The following is an 18,290-nucleotide window of genomic DNA, read 5'->3' on the forward strand; positions in this document are numbered from 1 at the left end:
GCCAATCCTGGGCAAGGGCTTTCCCCATATGTTAGTGGGGGTGTTGCATTGTCTTTTCTTTTTAAATCGGGATGGTTTTTTTTTTAAAAAAAGAAGAAATTGAGGACCTCCTTGGAACACTTGGTCTGCCCTCCACATTCCTCATGATGAACGAAGAGTAGAGTCTGGTCAGGTGTTACGTGTGACCCACCTACTGCAGCCAGTGTCCTGGCACAGATGAATTGCATGAGGGCACTTACACTGGGATGGCTATCCTGCCAGTCATTTTGCCAGATTCTGAAAGGTATCTCTAGTGATGCTTCCTCCTCAATCTGAAGAGCCTGCCGTATTATCCATGTCTCTAACATACACAGATGCATGGCTGATTTCTACCATCCTGTTGACTGTTAGTTTGGTATCAGATTTGATGCCCTTGCCAACAAATAGTATTTCTCGGGCCGCCAAGCGCTGCCTCCAGTTTGCCAGGGAGAGGAGATTCCCAAGGTATGAATATTTGTCCAGCGGCTGACTGTGGAGTATCATCTTTTGTTTAAATATCTGGATGTTTAACCCAAATAGAATGTGTTCCCTGAATGGGAGTAAAAACAGAAATTGCTGGAAAAGCTCAGCAGATCTGGCAGCATCACCTAGAGAAATCAGTTAATGTTTCTTGATGTGACCCTTCCTTAAAGCTGCTGGTAGCCAGGAAAATGTTTTGGTTTGTATGTAGAAGGTAGTTTTGGGGAGGGAGGGTAGGAGTAAATGCTAGGTGGGGATAGGTAGAACCAAATGGAAGACCTCCCATGGAAGCATCCTTCCTCCATCCTGTAGCCTACTTGACGACATCGTGATGTGGACCTCGTGGAGACCTCACCCTGGCTATGAAAGGAGCTGATCACTGCTGGACTGAACTGCCTAGGTCGATTGTCTATCTCAAGTAGCCTGGCTTAAACACAAGTGGTAGTGAAACACCACAGGAAATTTGACAGACTCCAACCTCTGAAGACCAGACTAATTCAGCACCGCACGTTAAAGCTGGGAATTCTTCAGTGAACTGGAAACAGAATATCCACAGTCCCCAGTTTGGCTGTTGATCCATTATCAACAGCATCTGCCAGGAGACACTTGGCTTCTCTGCTCAAAGTCAAGGTTGCTTTTGTGAAGTGACCGTGACCTATTAAATTGGAAGCGCAAGGCTGTTCCTGAATCAGCTGCAGCACCATAATGCTAAGGAAAGCAAATCCCTTGGCCACTGAAGGCTGATTTTCTAACTTTTTAAAAAATAAACCTGTGAACAATTTGGGTGAAGAGAGTGCAGGAAATCCAACAATTGCCTGAGACAAAAGAAAAGTCTGCCCATCAACATGGTCAGACCACTTACAGTTCAAGGACCCTATCCCGACTGGGCACTGTGAATGGGAGGGAGAAATGTGTATTATTTCACACTTGTATTTTTATAATACAGCATGAACTTTTTTTGGAAAAGAATCTATTGGTTGTTGCAATAATTCATCAACTTTTTTTATTGCTTCGGTAAGCTTATTTAGATCTTAACACCTGACACCACAATGCAACCACTTGAGACCGAAAAACACTCACTTTTGAATCTTGCACTTTCTACTCCTTCAAATTGTAAATAATAAATACATATGGATGTCAAAAGTACAGAACAATCAGCTTGCGTTTTCAAACTGGTAACCTATGACAATATAATTTTTTGGTTTTGTTTTCTTCACATTTTTTAAAGCACTTGCAGTGCCTCATGTAGACAATCACGTGATCACATAAATATTTGCTTCTGATTGCCAAATAATTATTGGTACTGACAGCAGTATTTTAGTTTTTGATTCTCTGCAACTTTAGATGGTGTTTTGTTTTTAAAATGGTGAATGGGTTTTCAATCTGCTTTCTCAATTAGATCTTCAGCAAGGTGTATAGTGACCTAAGAGCATACCAAAGTTTGTTTTGAATTGTGCCTTGAACGCTGTGTAAATTATAGCGGTAACAGATGGATGCCACAATTGGAGAGGATTAAACTTACAGGTCTTTGGGGATCAAGTGGCACTGACTTGATTTTAATTGTGGATGTACCAAATGGCCTTTGTGCTGTAATAACACTCTCTTAACTTGGTTTTTAAAATTTTATTTTAAAAACTAGATAGTATCTAACATCACATGCACCCCCTCCATCCCATACAGTGGACAGAAACTCTGGATCCAATGCTGAGAAAGAAGAGTGGACATTGAGACTGTTTGACAGAAGATACAATGATTTTTGTGGTTTTGTTTTAATTGGCTTAAATACAGTCTCCTGGGACATGTATGCCAACTACTACAATGTTGAATGATGGAAATGTCAGATAACAATTGGTTTTAAGGTTATCAGCTAGTCACTATCTCTGACCTTTTTTGGTGCCTTTACAAAACCTGTACACTTTCCCTTTGAGTTGGAATCTTTTATGTTCAGGTAAAAATAGTCTGTTCAGCAAAGATAATTTGAGCCTTTTTGACTTTTTTTCTTTTCACCTATTTTGTTTTTATAGTTTTTAAAACTGAATGTTTCCTCTCTACTAACTAACTTTTAACTCACTTCAATTTTGTATTCCAGACTCTCTCAATACCAACACCATTCCGAACAAAGTAGCTTGTTTGATTTTGATGTGTCATCCATCTCTTTAGGCATTCACATCCTCTGCTGCTGATGCTGTGACAGCGAAGTGTGCTTCCCATTGAGCCTAACTTTTTTATTTTGAAGTCTGTTAAATTTTATTCCTGATCCCAACTTCCTTTTACTTTGTGGCACCTCAGTTTAATATTCATCTACAGCACACTTCTGAAACTTTTGGATGACAAATAGTACTTACTGTGGACTTAAAACTTAGATGGCATGCAGAGTCAGGGACAATGACAGCATTGTTCCCCTCTCTTCCATAGAAGAACCTGAGGCTTCCTTTAGTTCTCTGACAATTAAACCAAGCTTGCTATTGGGCAAATTCCAGCACCAGTCATGCAAACACTTTTTATCTACCCTCTAACTAAAACTACAAGACAAAAATATGGTAATTGTAGAAACAAAATGCTAAAGTATAAACCTCAATTGTAGCCACCCTCCTAATCATTGTGTTATATATTTTTTTGTTAGAAAAACTAAATCCTTTGGAATGAAGACCAGGTTTGCCATATGAAAGGCTGCAGTGACAGTATTCAAGTTAGATTTGAAATAATAAGTTTGAAATTGTGATAACAATTGCTGTGCAACAATTGAATCTTCTTGGAAAATGTTCAGTTATGTAAACAGGAGTAAAATGAATTGTTGGGAACTTGTTAAACGGTTTGCCGTGGGCTGTGGGGCATATGTTTTCTGCCCTTGGTAATGGGTTTGCCTTAAATTTAGGGTTTTTTAAGTTTTGGGATAGAAGTCCATTGTTTTCCTGTGCTGGCATGAGCATCCCACTCTAATTTATGACTTCACTGGGTCTTTCCTGAGGATGACTCTATGTAGGGTATTGAAATGTACCATACATAAGGCTAATCAGCCCTTTGGGGATGAGCTACCTCCTTAATCCCATTCTGTCTCAACCCTGTAAGCTTTTCTCTTCCAAGACATGTGCATTTTGTTTTTGAGTTGTAGATGTGGTGACTGTCCAGCAACTGAGTGCATGCCAGATCATAAACTCACTGCAATTCTGACCAAAGTTTGAAAATAGTCCTTTCTCTTCCCCCCCCTCTTTTGCATTCTGTTTTGTTAATTGTGTAGCAAGTGGAGCTATCATGATGCTCTGGAATCCCAAGTGTTCAATGTCACCATGGATAGCATTGTTTTAGATTAATCAATATCTGGATGAGGTTTGGTTGAGATTTTGAACATCTTTAGAAAAATCTTTTTCTTTTTCAAAGGATCCACAGCCAGTTGTATATTAATGAAGAGCAAATATGTAAATACTCACTTATTTGTGACTACTTGGCAATCCAGAGTGGGTGTAACTGAAATCCTTTACTGTTTTCCAGGCAAATGTTCCTTTACACTTGAATACCTCACCTATCCTTGGATCGGAAGGTGCTGCACTAAAAGAAGGAACAACAGGGAGACGCAGAGAATTGACTGGATCTTCCCACACATCAGTACCAACTCATGTTACACAGGCTGCTCCAGAGAACCAACTCGGTAACAGCTCTGCAAAGAAAAGGAGGAAAAGGAGGCGCAAATCGAGAGTGGACAATGTAAAACGAGATGACAACAGCGATACTTCAGAGAATGAAGATATGTTTCCGATTGAAATCAGTTCTGAAGAGGAGATTGAATTCCCTGAAACTGTAAGGTGTGTACAAGAATATTCAGACCATCAAGAAATTATTAGCTTATTTAAAGGAAACAGGCTCCTTCAGTTGCTTGCAACTCCTACTCTTTGATTTCCCAAACTGCAGAATTTAATTTCTTTGGGAGATGTGGATTTTTGAATAGCTTTTTGTTTTAATTTGTAACCAGCCTGAAAAATACTAATTTTTAAAACTACCTTTTAATCTAGTTACATATTAGTTTTGGCATGAGAAACCTGATTGAAGTCACAATTGACTAACAACTGTTTGAATTAAAGCAACCTAGATAGAAATCCCCTAATTGTGCTCCCCTTTTACAGGGTCTCTGCCCATTGCCAATGGGCTTTTGCTATTCGTTTGAGTCATGTGGACATCGCTGGCTGGCCAGCATTTAATGCCCAACCCTAGTTGCGCTTGAAGGTGGTGAGCTGCCGCCTCGAACTACCTACAGTGTCACGAAATGTCAAGATTTTTGACCCAGTGATTCTATTTTGAAGTCTGGCTCATGAGTGGTTTGGAGGGGTACTTGAACGTGTGGTACTCCCATGGACTAGGGCAGCAGATGCTTCTAGGTGGAAGCAGTTGTGAGTTTGGAAAGTAAGTTTCTGCAGCACATCTTGTAGATAGCAGTAGCCTGCACTACTAAATGTCAGTAGTGGAAGGAATGGATGCGGGTGGATGTAGTGCCAATCAAGCGGGCTGCTTTGTCCTGGGATGGTGTCAAGCTTCTTGTGGTGTTGGGGCTGCACTCATCCAGAGCGCTCTTCCACACTCCTGACTTGTGCCTTTGTAGATGGTGGACAGGCTTTGAGGATTGTGGTGAGTAACTCACCACAGTATTCCTAGAACTTGGCCTCCTGTTGTAACTACTGTTTGTGGTGAATCCAGTTGAATTTCTGATCAATGATAAACCCCAGGATGTTGATAGTGGGGGATTCAGTGATGGTCACACCATTGATACTCAATGGTGTGTGCATGTGTATAATATTCAGATTGGGACTGTCCTGCTTTGTGTACAGGACATGTTTCCACACTTTAGATTTAAGTGTTGTGACTGTACTAGAACAGCTTGGCTAGGGGAGCACAAGTCGTCGTTACTGTTGCCAGAATATTGTCATGTCTTGTTGCTTTTCCAGTATCCCGTGTTGCCAACTGTTTGTGGCTATCATGTAGAGTGAATTGAACTGGCTGAAGACTGGTATCTGTAATTCTGGGGAACCACTGGAGGAGGCTGAGATGGATCATTCACTTGGCACTTCTTGCTGAAGATTGCCTCAGCCTTATCTTTCGCACCAATGTGCTGGGCCCTTCCATTATTGAGGGCGGGGATATATATGGAACCGCCTCCTCCAGTGAGTTGTTTAATTGTCCATCACCATTCATGACTGGATGTGGCAGGGCTGCAGAGCTTAGATCTGATCCATTGGCTTCATTCTGCCTATCACTTGCTGCTTTTGCTGTTTGTTGTGCAAGTAGCCCTGCTTTGCTTCAAGTTGATTTACCTCCTCTTCAGGTATGCCTTGTGCTTCTCCTGGCATGCCGCCATGCACTGCCAATTGAACCCGACTTGATGGGAATGGTTGAGCGGGGTAGACATCAGACCATGCGGTTTCGGAATGTGCTGGAGTATAATTCTGCTGTTGATGGCCCACAGCATTCCCCATAGATGCTGAGTCTTGAATTGCTAGATCTGTGTGAAATCTGTCCCATGTAGCACAGTGGTAGAGCCACACAACACGATGGAGGTTATTCTCAATGTGGAAGTAAGATTCTGTCTCCACGAGGACTGTGTATTCGTTGTTGTCACTGTCACTGATGCTGTCATGGACAGATGCAACTGGCAGACTCGTGAGGATGAGGTCAAGTATTTTTTCCCCGCTTGGTGGTTCTCACCACCTGCCGCAGACCCAGTCTAGCAGCTATGTCCTGTAGGACCCGACCCAGTACTACTCAACCACACACTCCCAATTTTGGCACTAACCTCCAGATGTTAGTGAGGGGGACCTTTGTGCTTGGTTGACACAGCTATTTCTGCTTTTGTCTCTTCCTGTGCCTCAATTGGTGCCAGGTGATCCGTCTGGTTTGTTTGAGACTTTGTCGTGATTGGTACAACCAAATTAGCTTGCTAGGCTGTGTCAGTGGGTAATTGAGAGCCAACCACATTGTGGGTCTGGAGTCACATGTAAGCCAGACCAGGACAGGGTGGCAAAATTCCTTCCCTGAAGGACATTAGTGAACCAGATGGTCACTTCTGACAACTGGAAATGATTTTGTAGTGATCAGTAATCCTTAATTCCAGACTGCATGTTCTAACAATTGAATTCAAATTCCATCATCTGCTGTGGCAGGGTTCAAGCCCAGGTCCCCAGAACATTTGGCTGGGTTTCTGGATTATTAGACTAGTGATAATAGCACTAGGCCATCACTGACCCTAGACTCTTCCTTTTTCTTTTCTTTCTCCTTTTGTTGTTTTTACTTGCTCTAAATTTTTTATCTTGCAAGCCTGCAAATTGGATTGTATTCACACAGAAAAAGACATCTGATACAGGGTGAAAGCTAATTGTATTTACACTCTCCTCATTGAACAATCTCTTGTTAGCCATGTCAATAAATTCAGACTGATGCGAGACATCTTCTGAAAGTGGCAAAGAATTGGAATTGCTTGTCCAAGTTTTTATTTAAAAAAAACCTGACTCTGAAACTTCTGTGATTACATAATCCTCGCTTTTTGGCTGCAGCTAGTGCTTAACTCATTGGCAGCCAGTCACTTCCGAGAAACGAGTGAATGAGAACTTGCGGATCTCTGTTCCGTATGCATCGTTTCAGACTTTAGCCCTTGGCAGAAATCAATGTAGAATATGCTTGCATTTTTTTTAAAGAAAAGAAATTAACAACCACTCTGGAGGGAACAGAAGCTGTCTGTTGGGTAGGATTTATTTTTAATCTCTAGAAATTCAAAGGAGGATTTTTTAAAAATGTGACTAAACTCCATTCAAACTAGACAAGTTTGAAGTGCTTTAGAACTAACTGAAGCTTGTATCACTGTAGGGCAGTCAGGCAATTCATGTTTGTTCTTATGGAGGGGGGTGCAGGGGATGGGGAGTTGAATTGTTAAATACTATTTCATTCAAAAAAATTCACTTTTTATAAGCCAAATACTGCAATGTGCCAATAGTAAAAATGTGTGGTATATTCATTAGAGGGGAAGTCATAAGAAATTGAAGCCTGCAGATCCAATGTGTGGATTTGTCCTGTAGAAAGAAAGCCCTGTTGTCAGAAGAAAATCGCAGTTTTACCAGGGGGTCTAATGCCTGTAGGTCTGCTTCTTGAATATGTGCCTTAAGCCATTCAAGGGTTGTTTGCTCCACATGAAACTGGCTACTTGACTGACAGAGCCTTTCCAAGAGTGAAAGGCACACTTTGTGCTGCTTGATGATGTGTGGTTTTGTCAAGTCATGTAGCAATAGCACACTAGAAATGTCATCAGGTTATTTCTTCTTTTTAATATCCAGTACGGAAATTGCATTTTATTGTGGTGGGTTGCTTCTGAAAGTGAAGGTGGCACACTTAATGGGTTCCTTCTGAAAATGCTGTAGCTAAAGTGATTCTGGTTTGTTGAACTCTTTGCAATGGATGCTGTAAACAATTTAATTTGACTGCTTTTATGATCAATTGTGCAAAGATTGTACTTTTGTTTAAAACCACCATCACTAAGTTAAAATGGCACTGTATTGGAATTTTTTTCACATGTCAATGTGGTGCCCATTTCTCCTCTTGATTTTTACACTCCTTTTTGGAAGGATTTGTACAGTAGTGTCCATGTGCCGTGTCTGGTTTTCACCAATGTTCATTACTTAGAATCACTGATTTATACACGAATCATTCGGACTTGAAGTTACAATCTTTTGAAATTTGCAGATGTCAGAGAACTTGGAAGTGTACAATGAGAAAGGTGGTAATAGGCTTTCTGCGGATATAGTCAGGCAGGTGGAATAAATTGGTAACTGACATTTTCCAGTGTGGAAAGATGAGGTGATGTTAAGAGAGCATACAAGGTATGAAGTTCTGGTACTTGCTTTTAGCACTGTATTCCAACACTTGGACTGTTTGTGTTCAAATCCTTTTGAACGTGGTAGGACAGGCTTATGGAATCCTGGGCTTTATAATTGGAGACATGGAGCGTAGAGATCATGATACTGTACTGAACATGAGTTTAAACATGTGATGCATTGTCACCTCTTTTTAAATGCACTGCATTTCAACAAAGATTATAGAGGAGAGACCCTATGTAAAACGAATAGTCATGTGAGCTGAATGGGAGTGCTCAATTGTTTGCCTTTTGAGCAGAGAATGCGTTGATAAAAATCATTCTCGTTTTAACTTGATTCCAATTAAAGTTGCTTTCTTTTATTGAATGGCTGAAGGCTTTAAAGGGTGAACAGCAAAGGATTAGTAATTGATTTTAAATAAAAGTAGTTGCCAATGGCTAGAGTTTACACTGGGAATTTGAAGAACTTTGTTTCTCAGATGAATGGGATAAATACTTCAAAGAGATTTCACCAATCTGTTTCAACATTGGATTAAGTTCGAGATTGCTCTTTATGGGCAGCACATAGAACGGTTGGGCTGAATAGCCTCTTGGTGCTGTACTTGGCCGCAACGACTGACATTTTGCTCAGCTTGTTCTGTACGGGTCAGATGCTGCAGGCCAAGTGTGATGGTTTCGTTCCTCAGTGCCAGCCAACCACTAATTATAGTATTGGGCGCGATCCAAATTACGTTTGTTTACTTTGATCATTCATTGCCGACGCACTAAATGTACCAAAGATCACATAGCATTTGTCCAGTGTCACATTTCGCCTTCACGGCACGTAATGCCTGTTAAAACCTTAATTGTCCTCCCTTTTTGTAGCTTGTCAAATCACTGGCCTGAGACTTTTGAACAAGCTTGAGTTTAATATATGTTTTTTCAAGGCATGAAGCATTTTATATTCACTTTGTTTTACTTTTTAAAAATGTTTTGTTAATGGCTTTGGTAGAGATATGAAATAACCAATTAGCAAGTCTCTCTAGTTTTGTTTTGAATGCATTTGTGTATCAATATAGCTTTTGAAGAATATTTCATAGAATTTTATTGGTTAAATTTAATGGGTACTCTGGACTGCTCGGTCATAAAATAATTGAGAAATGGTTTGTTTCATCTAAAGATATGCAAGAAGCAAACACTTGACTGCAGTGCCACTTAGTGCTCGATCCATGTTACTACATTAAGCTCCTGATGACTGTAAAATCAGTTTGTACTGCTGATATACAGTTAAGACCATGAGACTTGGAAACCTCACTAGGCCATTCAACTGACTGATGGACTTAACGTGATCATGTTTATCTGAATCCTTAATTCAGCTTTCTTCCTCTTCTCACGACCATCTGCAACACACTTTCCTCTCGTTGCTCAAGGCTGAGATATAGATTTCTTATTGTTAATGACCCACCCACCTATCCTGTTGGGCACTCTAAAAGAATTTTACAGATTCACTACCTTGAGGGAAGAAATTCTTGCTCATCATTGCTGTAAGTAGGCAACCCCTAGTTCTGGAATTATGCCCTCAGATCCTAGCTTTTCCCCATGAGGGCAAACCACCTTCTCATCTAGTCTGTCAAGTCACTGGGAGTCTTCTAAACTGCAATAAACACAGGCCTGAGTTAATTCCTCATAAGAATAATCCTCTATACCTGGGTTCAGCCATGTGAACCTTGTCTGGACTGACAGTGATCTCAGTATGCCTTGCTTTTGATAAGGCTTTTTTAAACGTACAAGCACAGACAAATATCTCTGTAGCTTCCTGCAGTCTTTCTCTGTTCTTCCTGCTAAAGTGGACACCTGGGGCAGCTCAGTGGTGAGCACTGCTGCCTCTCAGTGCCAGGGACCTGGATTCGATTCCACCCCCAGGTGACTGTGCAAACTCTACACAGACGCTAGCCCAGTGTCTGTGTGGGTTTCGTCTAGTTTCCTCCCACAATCCCAAATTGTTCAGGTTCAGTGGATTGGCTGTGGGAACTACAGGGGATACTGGGGCATGGTAGGGTTTGATCAAGGTGGGATGCTTTTCAGGAGAGTCAGTGTGAACTTGATGGGTTGAATGGCCTGCCTCCACACTGTAGGGATTCTGTGAACCCCATTTTCCTACATGTATATCGCGCCTGCAAAGTTTTTAATCCACTCGCTGAACCTTTCTGTATCCCCGTGCAGACTGTCATCACCCTTACCAGTTGCTTTTTGAATTATTTTTATTTGCAGCATTTGACTATTGTAACTCATATTTTCTTGATCCAAGTCATTAGTGTATTGTAAAAGATTGTGACCCTAGCACTGATCCATGTCAGCCCACTAGCTGTATTCAAAATATCCCCTTATCACAATTCGTCATCTATTAGCTACACAGTATTCCATACTAATGCAATGCACCCCCAACCAATGCTACAGAGTCTTAAAGTAACCTTTTATGTGTAATACATTGCCATACACCCTCTGAAAATCGAAGTGCATTCACTGCTTCCTCCTACCTATCCTACTCATTATCTCCGGGGTTTGGATTGTGTACCATCTAATTCAAGACTGGGATAAATTGAGCAAACCAGTTATTTGCCATCAGTTTTACCTTTGCGAGCGCTGTCTTTTTGGATCAATTTTTAAAATCTGTTTGTGGCCCAGATTCATTTTTTTTCTTCTGGGTTTAATTTCATTTAACTGCTGCAAAACTGTGTGGTGCTGTAAATTAACAAGAGGAAAATAATAATGGAGACACAAATGATCCCAGTGGAATTCCACATCAAGTCATTATTCACACTGGTGTTTATAACAATTGCAAATTACCATTGAAAGCTTCCCATTAATTACTTCATTGTCTTCCCTCTGAAGGAACTCCACAAATATGTGCAGTGACAAGAATCTTCAGGTCAGTGCCTTGACCAGCTTCACTCAGTCTTCAGTGCATCCACTTTCTGACAGCGAATGCTCTTCCAGACCTGGGTAAGTGGTCTTTGTTTTGAGTTTTTGTGATTGTCTGCATTAATGAATATCACGTTTGCTGTTCAGCCTGCTTTCTGTTGGGTCAACTGCTTGTTCTGGAAAGTGGCAAGCAACGTGTAGAGTTTAATGGAGCTTAGGATGTGAGGGGTTGTGGCAAGCCTTTGTCTTGTTTCAGGTCACTTAATTCTCTTTGACTTGTAAGGTGTAGCGCTCTGTCGATTTTAGAGTAGGATGTGAAATGGAAGCATCAAGACAAAAATAAAGCTGTATTTTTATGCACCCTGGCAGGTGTGGGAAGTGCTGCTGAGTTGATGAAAACATTCTAAAATTATTTGAGTCCAAATGTTGTGATTTTTGGAGCCACGTCAGCATGTTGTGCAGTCAGGCTTTACAAAGTGGCAGTTCTTGGTGATCTCAGTATTTAATTTTGTTTTTAATTGCTCGTGGAATACGGCGTCACTGGCTAGGTCTGCACTTATTGTGCAACTTTGGATTTTGTTCTGGCGACAGGTGTTGTCATGAACTTGTGTAGCCTTCCCTGACAGGGGGACCCACAAAACTGTTAGGAGCAGATATGCAGGATTTTGCCCCAGTGACAATGGAGGAATGATAATATATTTTCCACGTCATGACAATGAGTACCTCGCAGGTCATGATGTTCCCATGCATCTCTGCTCTTGTCCATCTAGGCGCTAGAGGCCTTTTAAAGGTGCTGTCTAAGGAGACTTGGTGAATTTCTGGAGGGCATTTTGTACATGGTATACAGTAATGTGAACTGGAGATGGGTAAGGTGCTAATCAGGTATGCTGATTGTCCTTTAATGCCAAGCTTCCTGAGTGTCTTTAGAATTGAACTCATCCAGGCAAGTTATGCCCCATCACATTTTTGACCCAAGTCTTTAAGTGGACAGACTTTGAGAGGATAGGTGAGTTACTTGTTCCATAATTCCTGTCCTCTGACCTCAGTAACAGCATGTGAATAGCTGGTCCAGTTCAGTCTCTGGTCAAGTGGGGAAAGGTAGATTTTGTAGCTCAAGTTGTGGATGAGGTTGTAGACATGCTCACTGAGCTGCTGGGTTTGGGTGCAAGTGAGGAGTTCAGAAATAGTAATGCCACTGCATGTCAAGAGCTGACGATTAGATTCCTGCGTGCTTGTGCTCACTCAGAAGTCATTGGCTAGCTCTTGTGGCATGAATATTAATTGATACTTATTGGCCTAGGCCTGGATATTGTCCTGGTTGTGCTGTGTTATGAAATGGACAGCTCCAGGAACAAAGTGAAATGGGTCTGAAAATGAGTTGTCAGTGTACGTTTGGCATTATGGCGGAATGTAGGCAATTGAAGACACTGATGGATGGACCTAGGACACTACCCTGGGAACTTGTGGAATTATCTCCTGGGGGCTGAAATCATTGGTTGTGGTAGTTGGAAAATCATTGTGTTTAAGTGCAAGGTATAATTCTGAGCAGCAGAGTGATTGATTTGGCTCCCCCCACCCCACACCACGTTGCCATCTGATGAAGGGTCTAGGCCTGAAACGTCAGCTCTCAGATCCTAAGATGCTGCTTGTTATGCTGTGTTCATCCAGCTCCACACCTTGTTATCTTGTTTCCGTTGACTCCTCCAGTTTTGCCAAGTTTCTGCCTTGTTCTCCCCTCTGCTGTTCAGCTGTTTTTTGTCTGTTTGAGCAAAGCCCGGAACAGTGTTCCTGATCAATCCCAAACTGCGTGTCTGTAAGCAAGTTACTTTTTAAAAAATCTCCCAAGTGCTTCAAAGCACAATCAAGACCCCCTTTCATCACTTTGTTTAAGACTAGACTTTTTTGAGACTTTTTGTGAGTAGGGTGTAGCCTGACCAATTTACTGCTCTGTCAGATAGTTTGGTTTTGAACACCTGGCCCCAGGACAGGGCTCTGGATTAAGCTTCTGCTGAGATTTCCATACTGCTATTGCATTCTTAATAAAACTGCAATGTTAAATCGGTCAGTCAGCATTAGTGTTTTAAAGGCCTGTCTTCCTCTTTTTGATTTCTGCCCCATTATTCCCCCAAAACAAGTGAAGGGATCCACAAGGTATATTCTGTAAGGGTTTGTATTTGGTTCTCCATCTATCAATATCACAAATATATTTCAGTTTTGATCAAAGGCAAAGCACTGATGCTGGAAATTTGATATGAACAGAGGACACTGGAGAAACTCAACAGGTCTGGCAGCATCTGTGGAGTGAAAGTTAGCATTTCAGGTCTGTGACTTCTTCAGAGCTGAAGTGTCATACAAGACTCAACACTTTAACTCTGCATCTCTCTGCACAGATGCTGCCTGACCTGGGTTTCTCCATCCTCTGTTTGTATCAGGAGCAAAAAAACCAAGTAACTGGAAAAGCTCAACTGGTCTGGCAGCATCTGTGAAGGAGAAAACAGTGTTTCAGGTAACCTTCCCTTTGAACTGATGGTGGCTGGGAAGATGTCACTACTTGCAGAAAATAGGGAGGTGGGTGGGGAGGGAGTAAATGATAGCCTGAAGAGAGAGAAGAGCAGTTGAACAGACAAAGGAGTTGCTAATGATCAGACTGGGAGGGTGAATAGTTAATGGGGACTGTCAGGGACTAACGGGGAGTGTGTGGTGACAGGCTGTGGTAACAAGGCCAGGTGTGTGGGGGGTGATGAGCTGGGACATGGGAGAGTTTAGGCCCTAAAATTCATTGAACTCCATATTGAGTCTGGAGAGCTGTTGGGTCCCCAAGTGGGAAAATGAGTCATTGTTCCTCCAGCTTGAATTGGGCTTCGCTGGAACACTGCAGCGAGCAGGGTGGTGCATTGAAGTGGCAGGGAACAGGCAGCTCGTTTACTTTCATGTTCCACAAAGCGATTGCCAAGCCTACGTTTTGTTTTCCTCTCTCCCCCCCACCATGTCGAGGAGACCACATTGAGCAGTGAATGCGGTAGACTCGAATCTGCGAAGTGCCCGTTATAGGGGAAGATGCTGTGGGGGTGAAGGAAATGTGGACCAGGGTGTCCTGGAAGGAATGGTCCCTGTGGGGGCAGGGGACAAATGTCTGGCAGAAATGGTGCCTGATCTTTATGGATGTGGATGCTGGTGGGATGGTAGGTGAGGATAAGGGGAACCCTATCGCTGTTGCGGGAGGGAAGAGAAGGGGTGAGGGTGGAAGTGTGGGAGATGGGTTGGACCTGGTTGAGGCCCCTGTTGATAACGGAGCTGGGAAATCCTTGGTTGAGGAAGAAGGTGGCTATTTTGGATGCTCCCTCATTGAAATTGGCCTCCTCTGAACATAGGTGATGGAGATGGAGGAACTGAGACTGGGATGGTGCCTTTATAGGAAATGGGGTGTGAGGATGCAAAGCTCAGGTCTGTGGGTGCCAGTGGGTTTGTGCTGGGTATTAGTGTAGGATTTATCCCTTAAAATGTCGAGGAAGGGAGGAGTCAGACCAGATGAAAGTGAGGGCAGGGTGAAAATTGGACGTAAAATTGAAGCTTTCCAATTCTAGATGAGTGGGAAGCAACACTAATGATATCGATGTATTGGAGAAAGTTTGTGGGTGTGAACCGGAATGGGACTAGAACAAGCAATGTTCCATGTACCCCATGAAGAGATAGGCAGGACTAGGGCCCGTGCAGGTGCCCATGGCAACCCCTCTTACCTGAAGAAAATGAGGGGAGTTGAAAGAGAAGCTGAGGGTGAGGACAAGCTTGACCAAGTGGAGGAGGGTGCAGGTGAGTGGGGATGGTTCAGGTCTTCGCTGTAGGGAGAAGCGGTGAGCCCTATGATCCCCTCCTGGTGGGGAATGGATGTGTAAAGGGATTGTATGTCCATGGAAAAAGCCGGGGCGGGGTAGGGGGTTGGTGGGTGGAGGTGGTGGGGAAGAGACAAAGAAGTTAACATTTTTTACCTTTCTCAGATACTGCCAGACCTGGCTTTTCCAGCAACTTTTTTTGGTTTTGCTCCTGATTTACTGCAGTTCTTTTGGGTTTTTTACTGTTTTATATCAGCTTTTTTGTTTTTTGGGGGGGTACTGTTCCATTTTCAGATGGAAAACAGCACTGTTGGCTTAGCTCCGATTGGTGTTCTGGATATGAGGCATGACTTGTCATTTGCAGTAAGTGTCATGCATCAGTAATATAACAGCTAGCTTCAATGTTTCCTTGTCATTTTTTGTACACTTTGTTCAGTCTAATTAATTCTGCTTTCTTTGCTGCATTGCAAAAACTCCAGTCTGCCTGTAGAAAACAATGAACACACTTCACATCTTTTGGTTCCTGTTGCTGGAGGTTTGTCTAGCTCTTGTCCACAGCCATCACCTCTCTTCCCGTCTTTGCTCAGGTATCAGTCAGAATGCTGCTGCAGTGTTTGCTCTTGTGATGCTGCTAACACACTAACCATTCTTGAAGTTTGTGTTTCTAATCTCTTGTTAACCTGAAGAATGTTTGCTGTTTTATTCGTAAAGATCTTTTCTATCTATCTTGTTTGTAATGTGCTTTGAAATCAAATCTGAATTTATGTTTTCCCCTTGTTTTATGATTGCTGTTTTGGTTTTGAAAGAGTTTGGGGAGGCTTTAATCAGTATACAGTAAGTCCTGAGATTGGAGAACAAATTAGGAGTTTGCCTTGTACATGCCAGGATTTGATCGTCTTAAATTATTGGATGCCATGTACTGTATCAGCTTACAAAGTATCAGATTTTGACGTGAAGCTAACTGTATTAGTTTAATACAAGTTTTATTTGTAGTTGCACTGTAACTTTTATGATGCAGTTTGCTCTTTGTTTTGAACCTTCTAGCTACACACCTTCTATTTGTCAGTCACCCTGCACAAGACCTTCTCCATTTTGTGCACCTCCCAAAAACTGAATATTGCACCTGATTCAATTCCACCTTAGTGAAAATAAAAACTTTTTTTTCTTGGTTTTTAGTTCCAGTAGTGTTACTGACTTGTGTTTTTATCCAGGTGTGTGGTCTCTAAATTATTTTGCCTCTTGAGCCTTTTAAACCTCCTGTACACTTTTTGTAGGCTTCAACATATATATCTGTAATGCTGCTACATTACTGTGTGTGCAACTTCTCAGACCTGTAGTAATGCAGGGTGATGCGCAGCCCTCAGACTAGTTCTGCTGAATGCACTTGGCTGAAAATTGCCTCCAGTGAGTTTGTCTGCATGTGCAGTGAGCCTCTGTCTACCTGGGCATCTATTGCTAATGTACTCTGCACATAAGTGGAGGTGTTTGTGCTTTTGAACACTTATTTTTTTGAGATTGTTCTTCCTTTTAGCCTTGAAGTGTTCAGGCTGTGCAGTCACCCACCTAATTAAAGTGACTTGTTACCAATCAAGTAGTTTAGTTCATCCCTGGAAGCAAACCTTTCCAAATTCTAGTCAGTGATTTTGCTCTCTAGTTTGGTAATAAAGGAAAATTATAGGTTATCAGTATCCTATTTCTACTGTGTAGAAACATTATTTGCTGTATTTTGTTTGCTACTTAACATTATTAAATGAAGTTGGGAGTTCTTGATTTTTGTTTAAGATTGCAACCATGAATCTTGGCAGCATCTAGCAATTTCTTGACTATTTTGTCTTGAAGGCTTGCAGCATTAGTTGGAGTGGATGATTGTGAATAAGAGAAGATGTTGAATGCAACACAGTGGGAGAGCGTGAGATATAGTGAGAATGGAGCACAGTAGCAGACAGTAAGTGAGGTATTGCAGGGAAAATGAGCATGTGTGCTGGCGGAGTGGGGAAGGTCCTGCTATTAGCTTCCTGCGTTGTTGGGCATTCTTTCAGATGGCTGAGACTGTTGGCCCCAGCAGGTTGGCATAGTCTGTTCTTGTGGCCTCCATCTTTCCTGATGGAAGATGAGTCCAACCATGCACCACTCCCTCCAGCAGAGCTCCCAGGTTCTTACCTGCACAGCTGGGTGCCAATAACCATGTGCAAGGTAAATGTCAGGACCTGTGCAGGGCAGTTGTGGCCTGGCCATGCCTTGTCTGGGTGCACAGCAGACTTTTGAAGATGGCACAAGCATGAGGAATGCTGGTATTTTTCATGGGCTGTGTTGAGGTGTTCTGGGAACTGCACATGTTAGGATGGGTCTGGAATTGGATGGGAGGGATGCTCATGGGGCAGGTTCGGGAGAGTGAGGCAAGCTTGCTAAGATACAGTGAGAAGAATTTGACAGAGGAAGCAATTTATGTTTTGTACTTCAAAATAGTTATTGTGCACCTCTCATCAAACCAGGATGAAGATGTGGATATTTTTCACTGGAACTAAATGTTGCTGGGCAAGCTCAGCAGGCCTGGCAGCATCTGTGACAGAAAATAAAAACTTAACTTTTTTGGGTCTGGTGACCCTTCCTCAAGGCTGATGTTTCTCTGGATTTTTTTTTTGCTGGATATGAGTGTCACTAGTGAGCTGCATTTATTGCCCAAAGCTCCTTGCTGTCTAAAAACCAATGGGATATTTTTGAAGCCATACTTATTTTAAATTCGGGTGATGTGACTTTGTCGGGGGAGGGGTGCGTGTGGAAACCTGGAGGTGATGGCTTATGTGCTCATTCTGTCCTTCTCCAGCCAGGAGAAAGAGGTTGCAGAAGATGGTGAAATGGTCTTAATTTGATGCAGTGCATCAATAAGCAATAAACACAACCAAAACTGGTCATCGAAGGAATGGGTATGTGCGCTGCTTTATCTTGGATGTGACACTCCTTGCCACATGGATGAGTGCAGTTGCAACAACATCTGAAATGGTGTTCTGTGGCATAGTTCATTGCATTTTGTTCCACTACTTTAAAAGCACTTGCAGCCAGGTGAGTCATTCAAACAGCATACCTAGCTGCAGAACCACTTTACTGTTTGAGGTTGGTCCAGTTGAGCTTCTGGTTACTGATGTTGGGCTATCTCATTATCTTGAAGTGCTTATTAGAGATGGTTATCACATGGCATTTAAATGTTCCTCAGCATT

The 18,290-nt window shown here is 42.2% G+C and overlaps 1 protein-coding gene across 4 annotated transcripts in view; it reads left to right on the forward strand.

The window, feature by feature from the left end:
- The window catches only part of lpin1a (lipin 1a), a 112,420-nt gene that overhangs the window by 48,108 nt on the left and 46,022 nt on the right, over positions 1-18,290 (forward strand). For all 4 annotated transcript variants that reach the window (XM_048531707.2, XM_048531708.2, XM_048531709.2 and 1 more), the window contains exons 4-6: positions 3,988-4,298; positions 11,216-11,326; positions 15,555-15,662. In XM_048531707.2, the coding sequence (XP_048387664.1) occupies positions 3,988-4,298; positions 11,216-11,326; positions 15,555-15,662 (530 nt within the window). The remainder of the gene's footprint in view (positions 1-3,987; positions 4,299-11,215; positions 11,327-15,554; positions 15,663-18,290) is intronic.

This window comes from Stegostoma tigrinum, chromosome 4 (assembly GCF_030684315.1).
Source record: "Stegostoma tigrinum isolate sSteTig4 chromosome 4, sSteTig4.hap1, whole genome shotgun sequence".
Taxonomy (NCBI): Eukaryota; Metazoa; Chordata; class Chondrichthyes; order Orectolobiformes; family Stegostomatidae; genus Stegostoma; species Stegostoma tigrinum.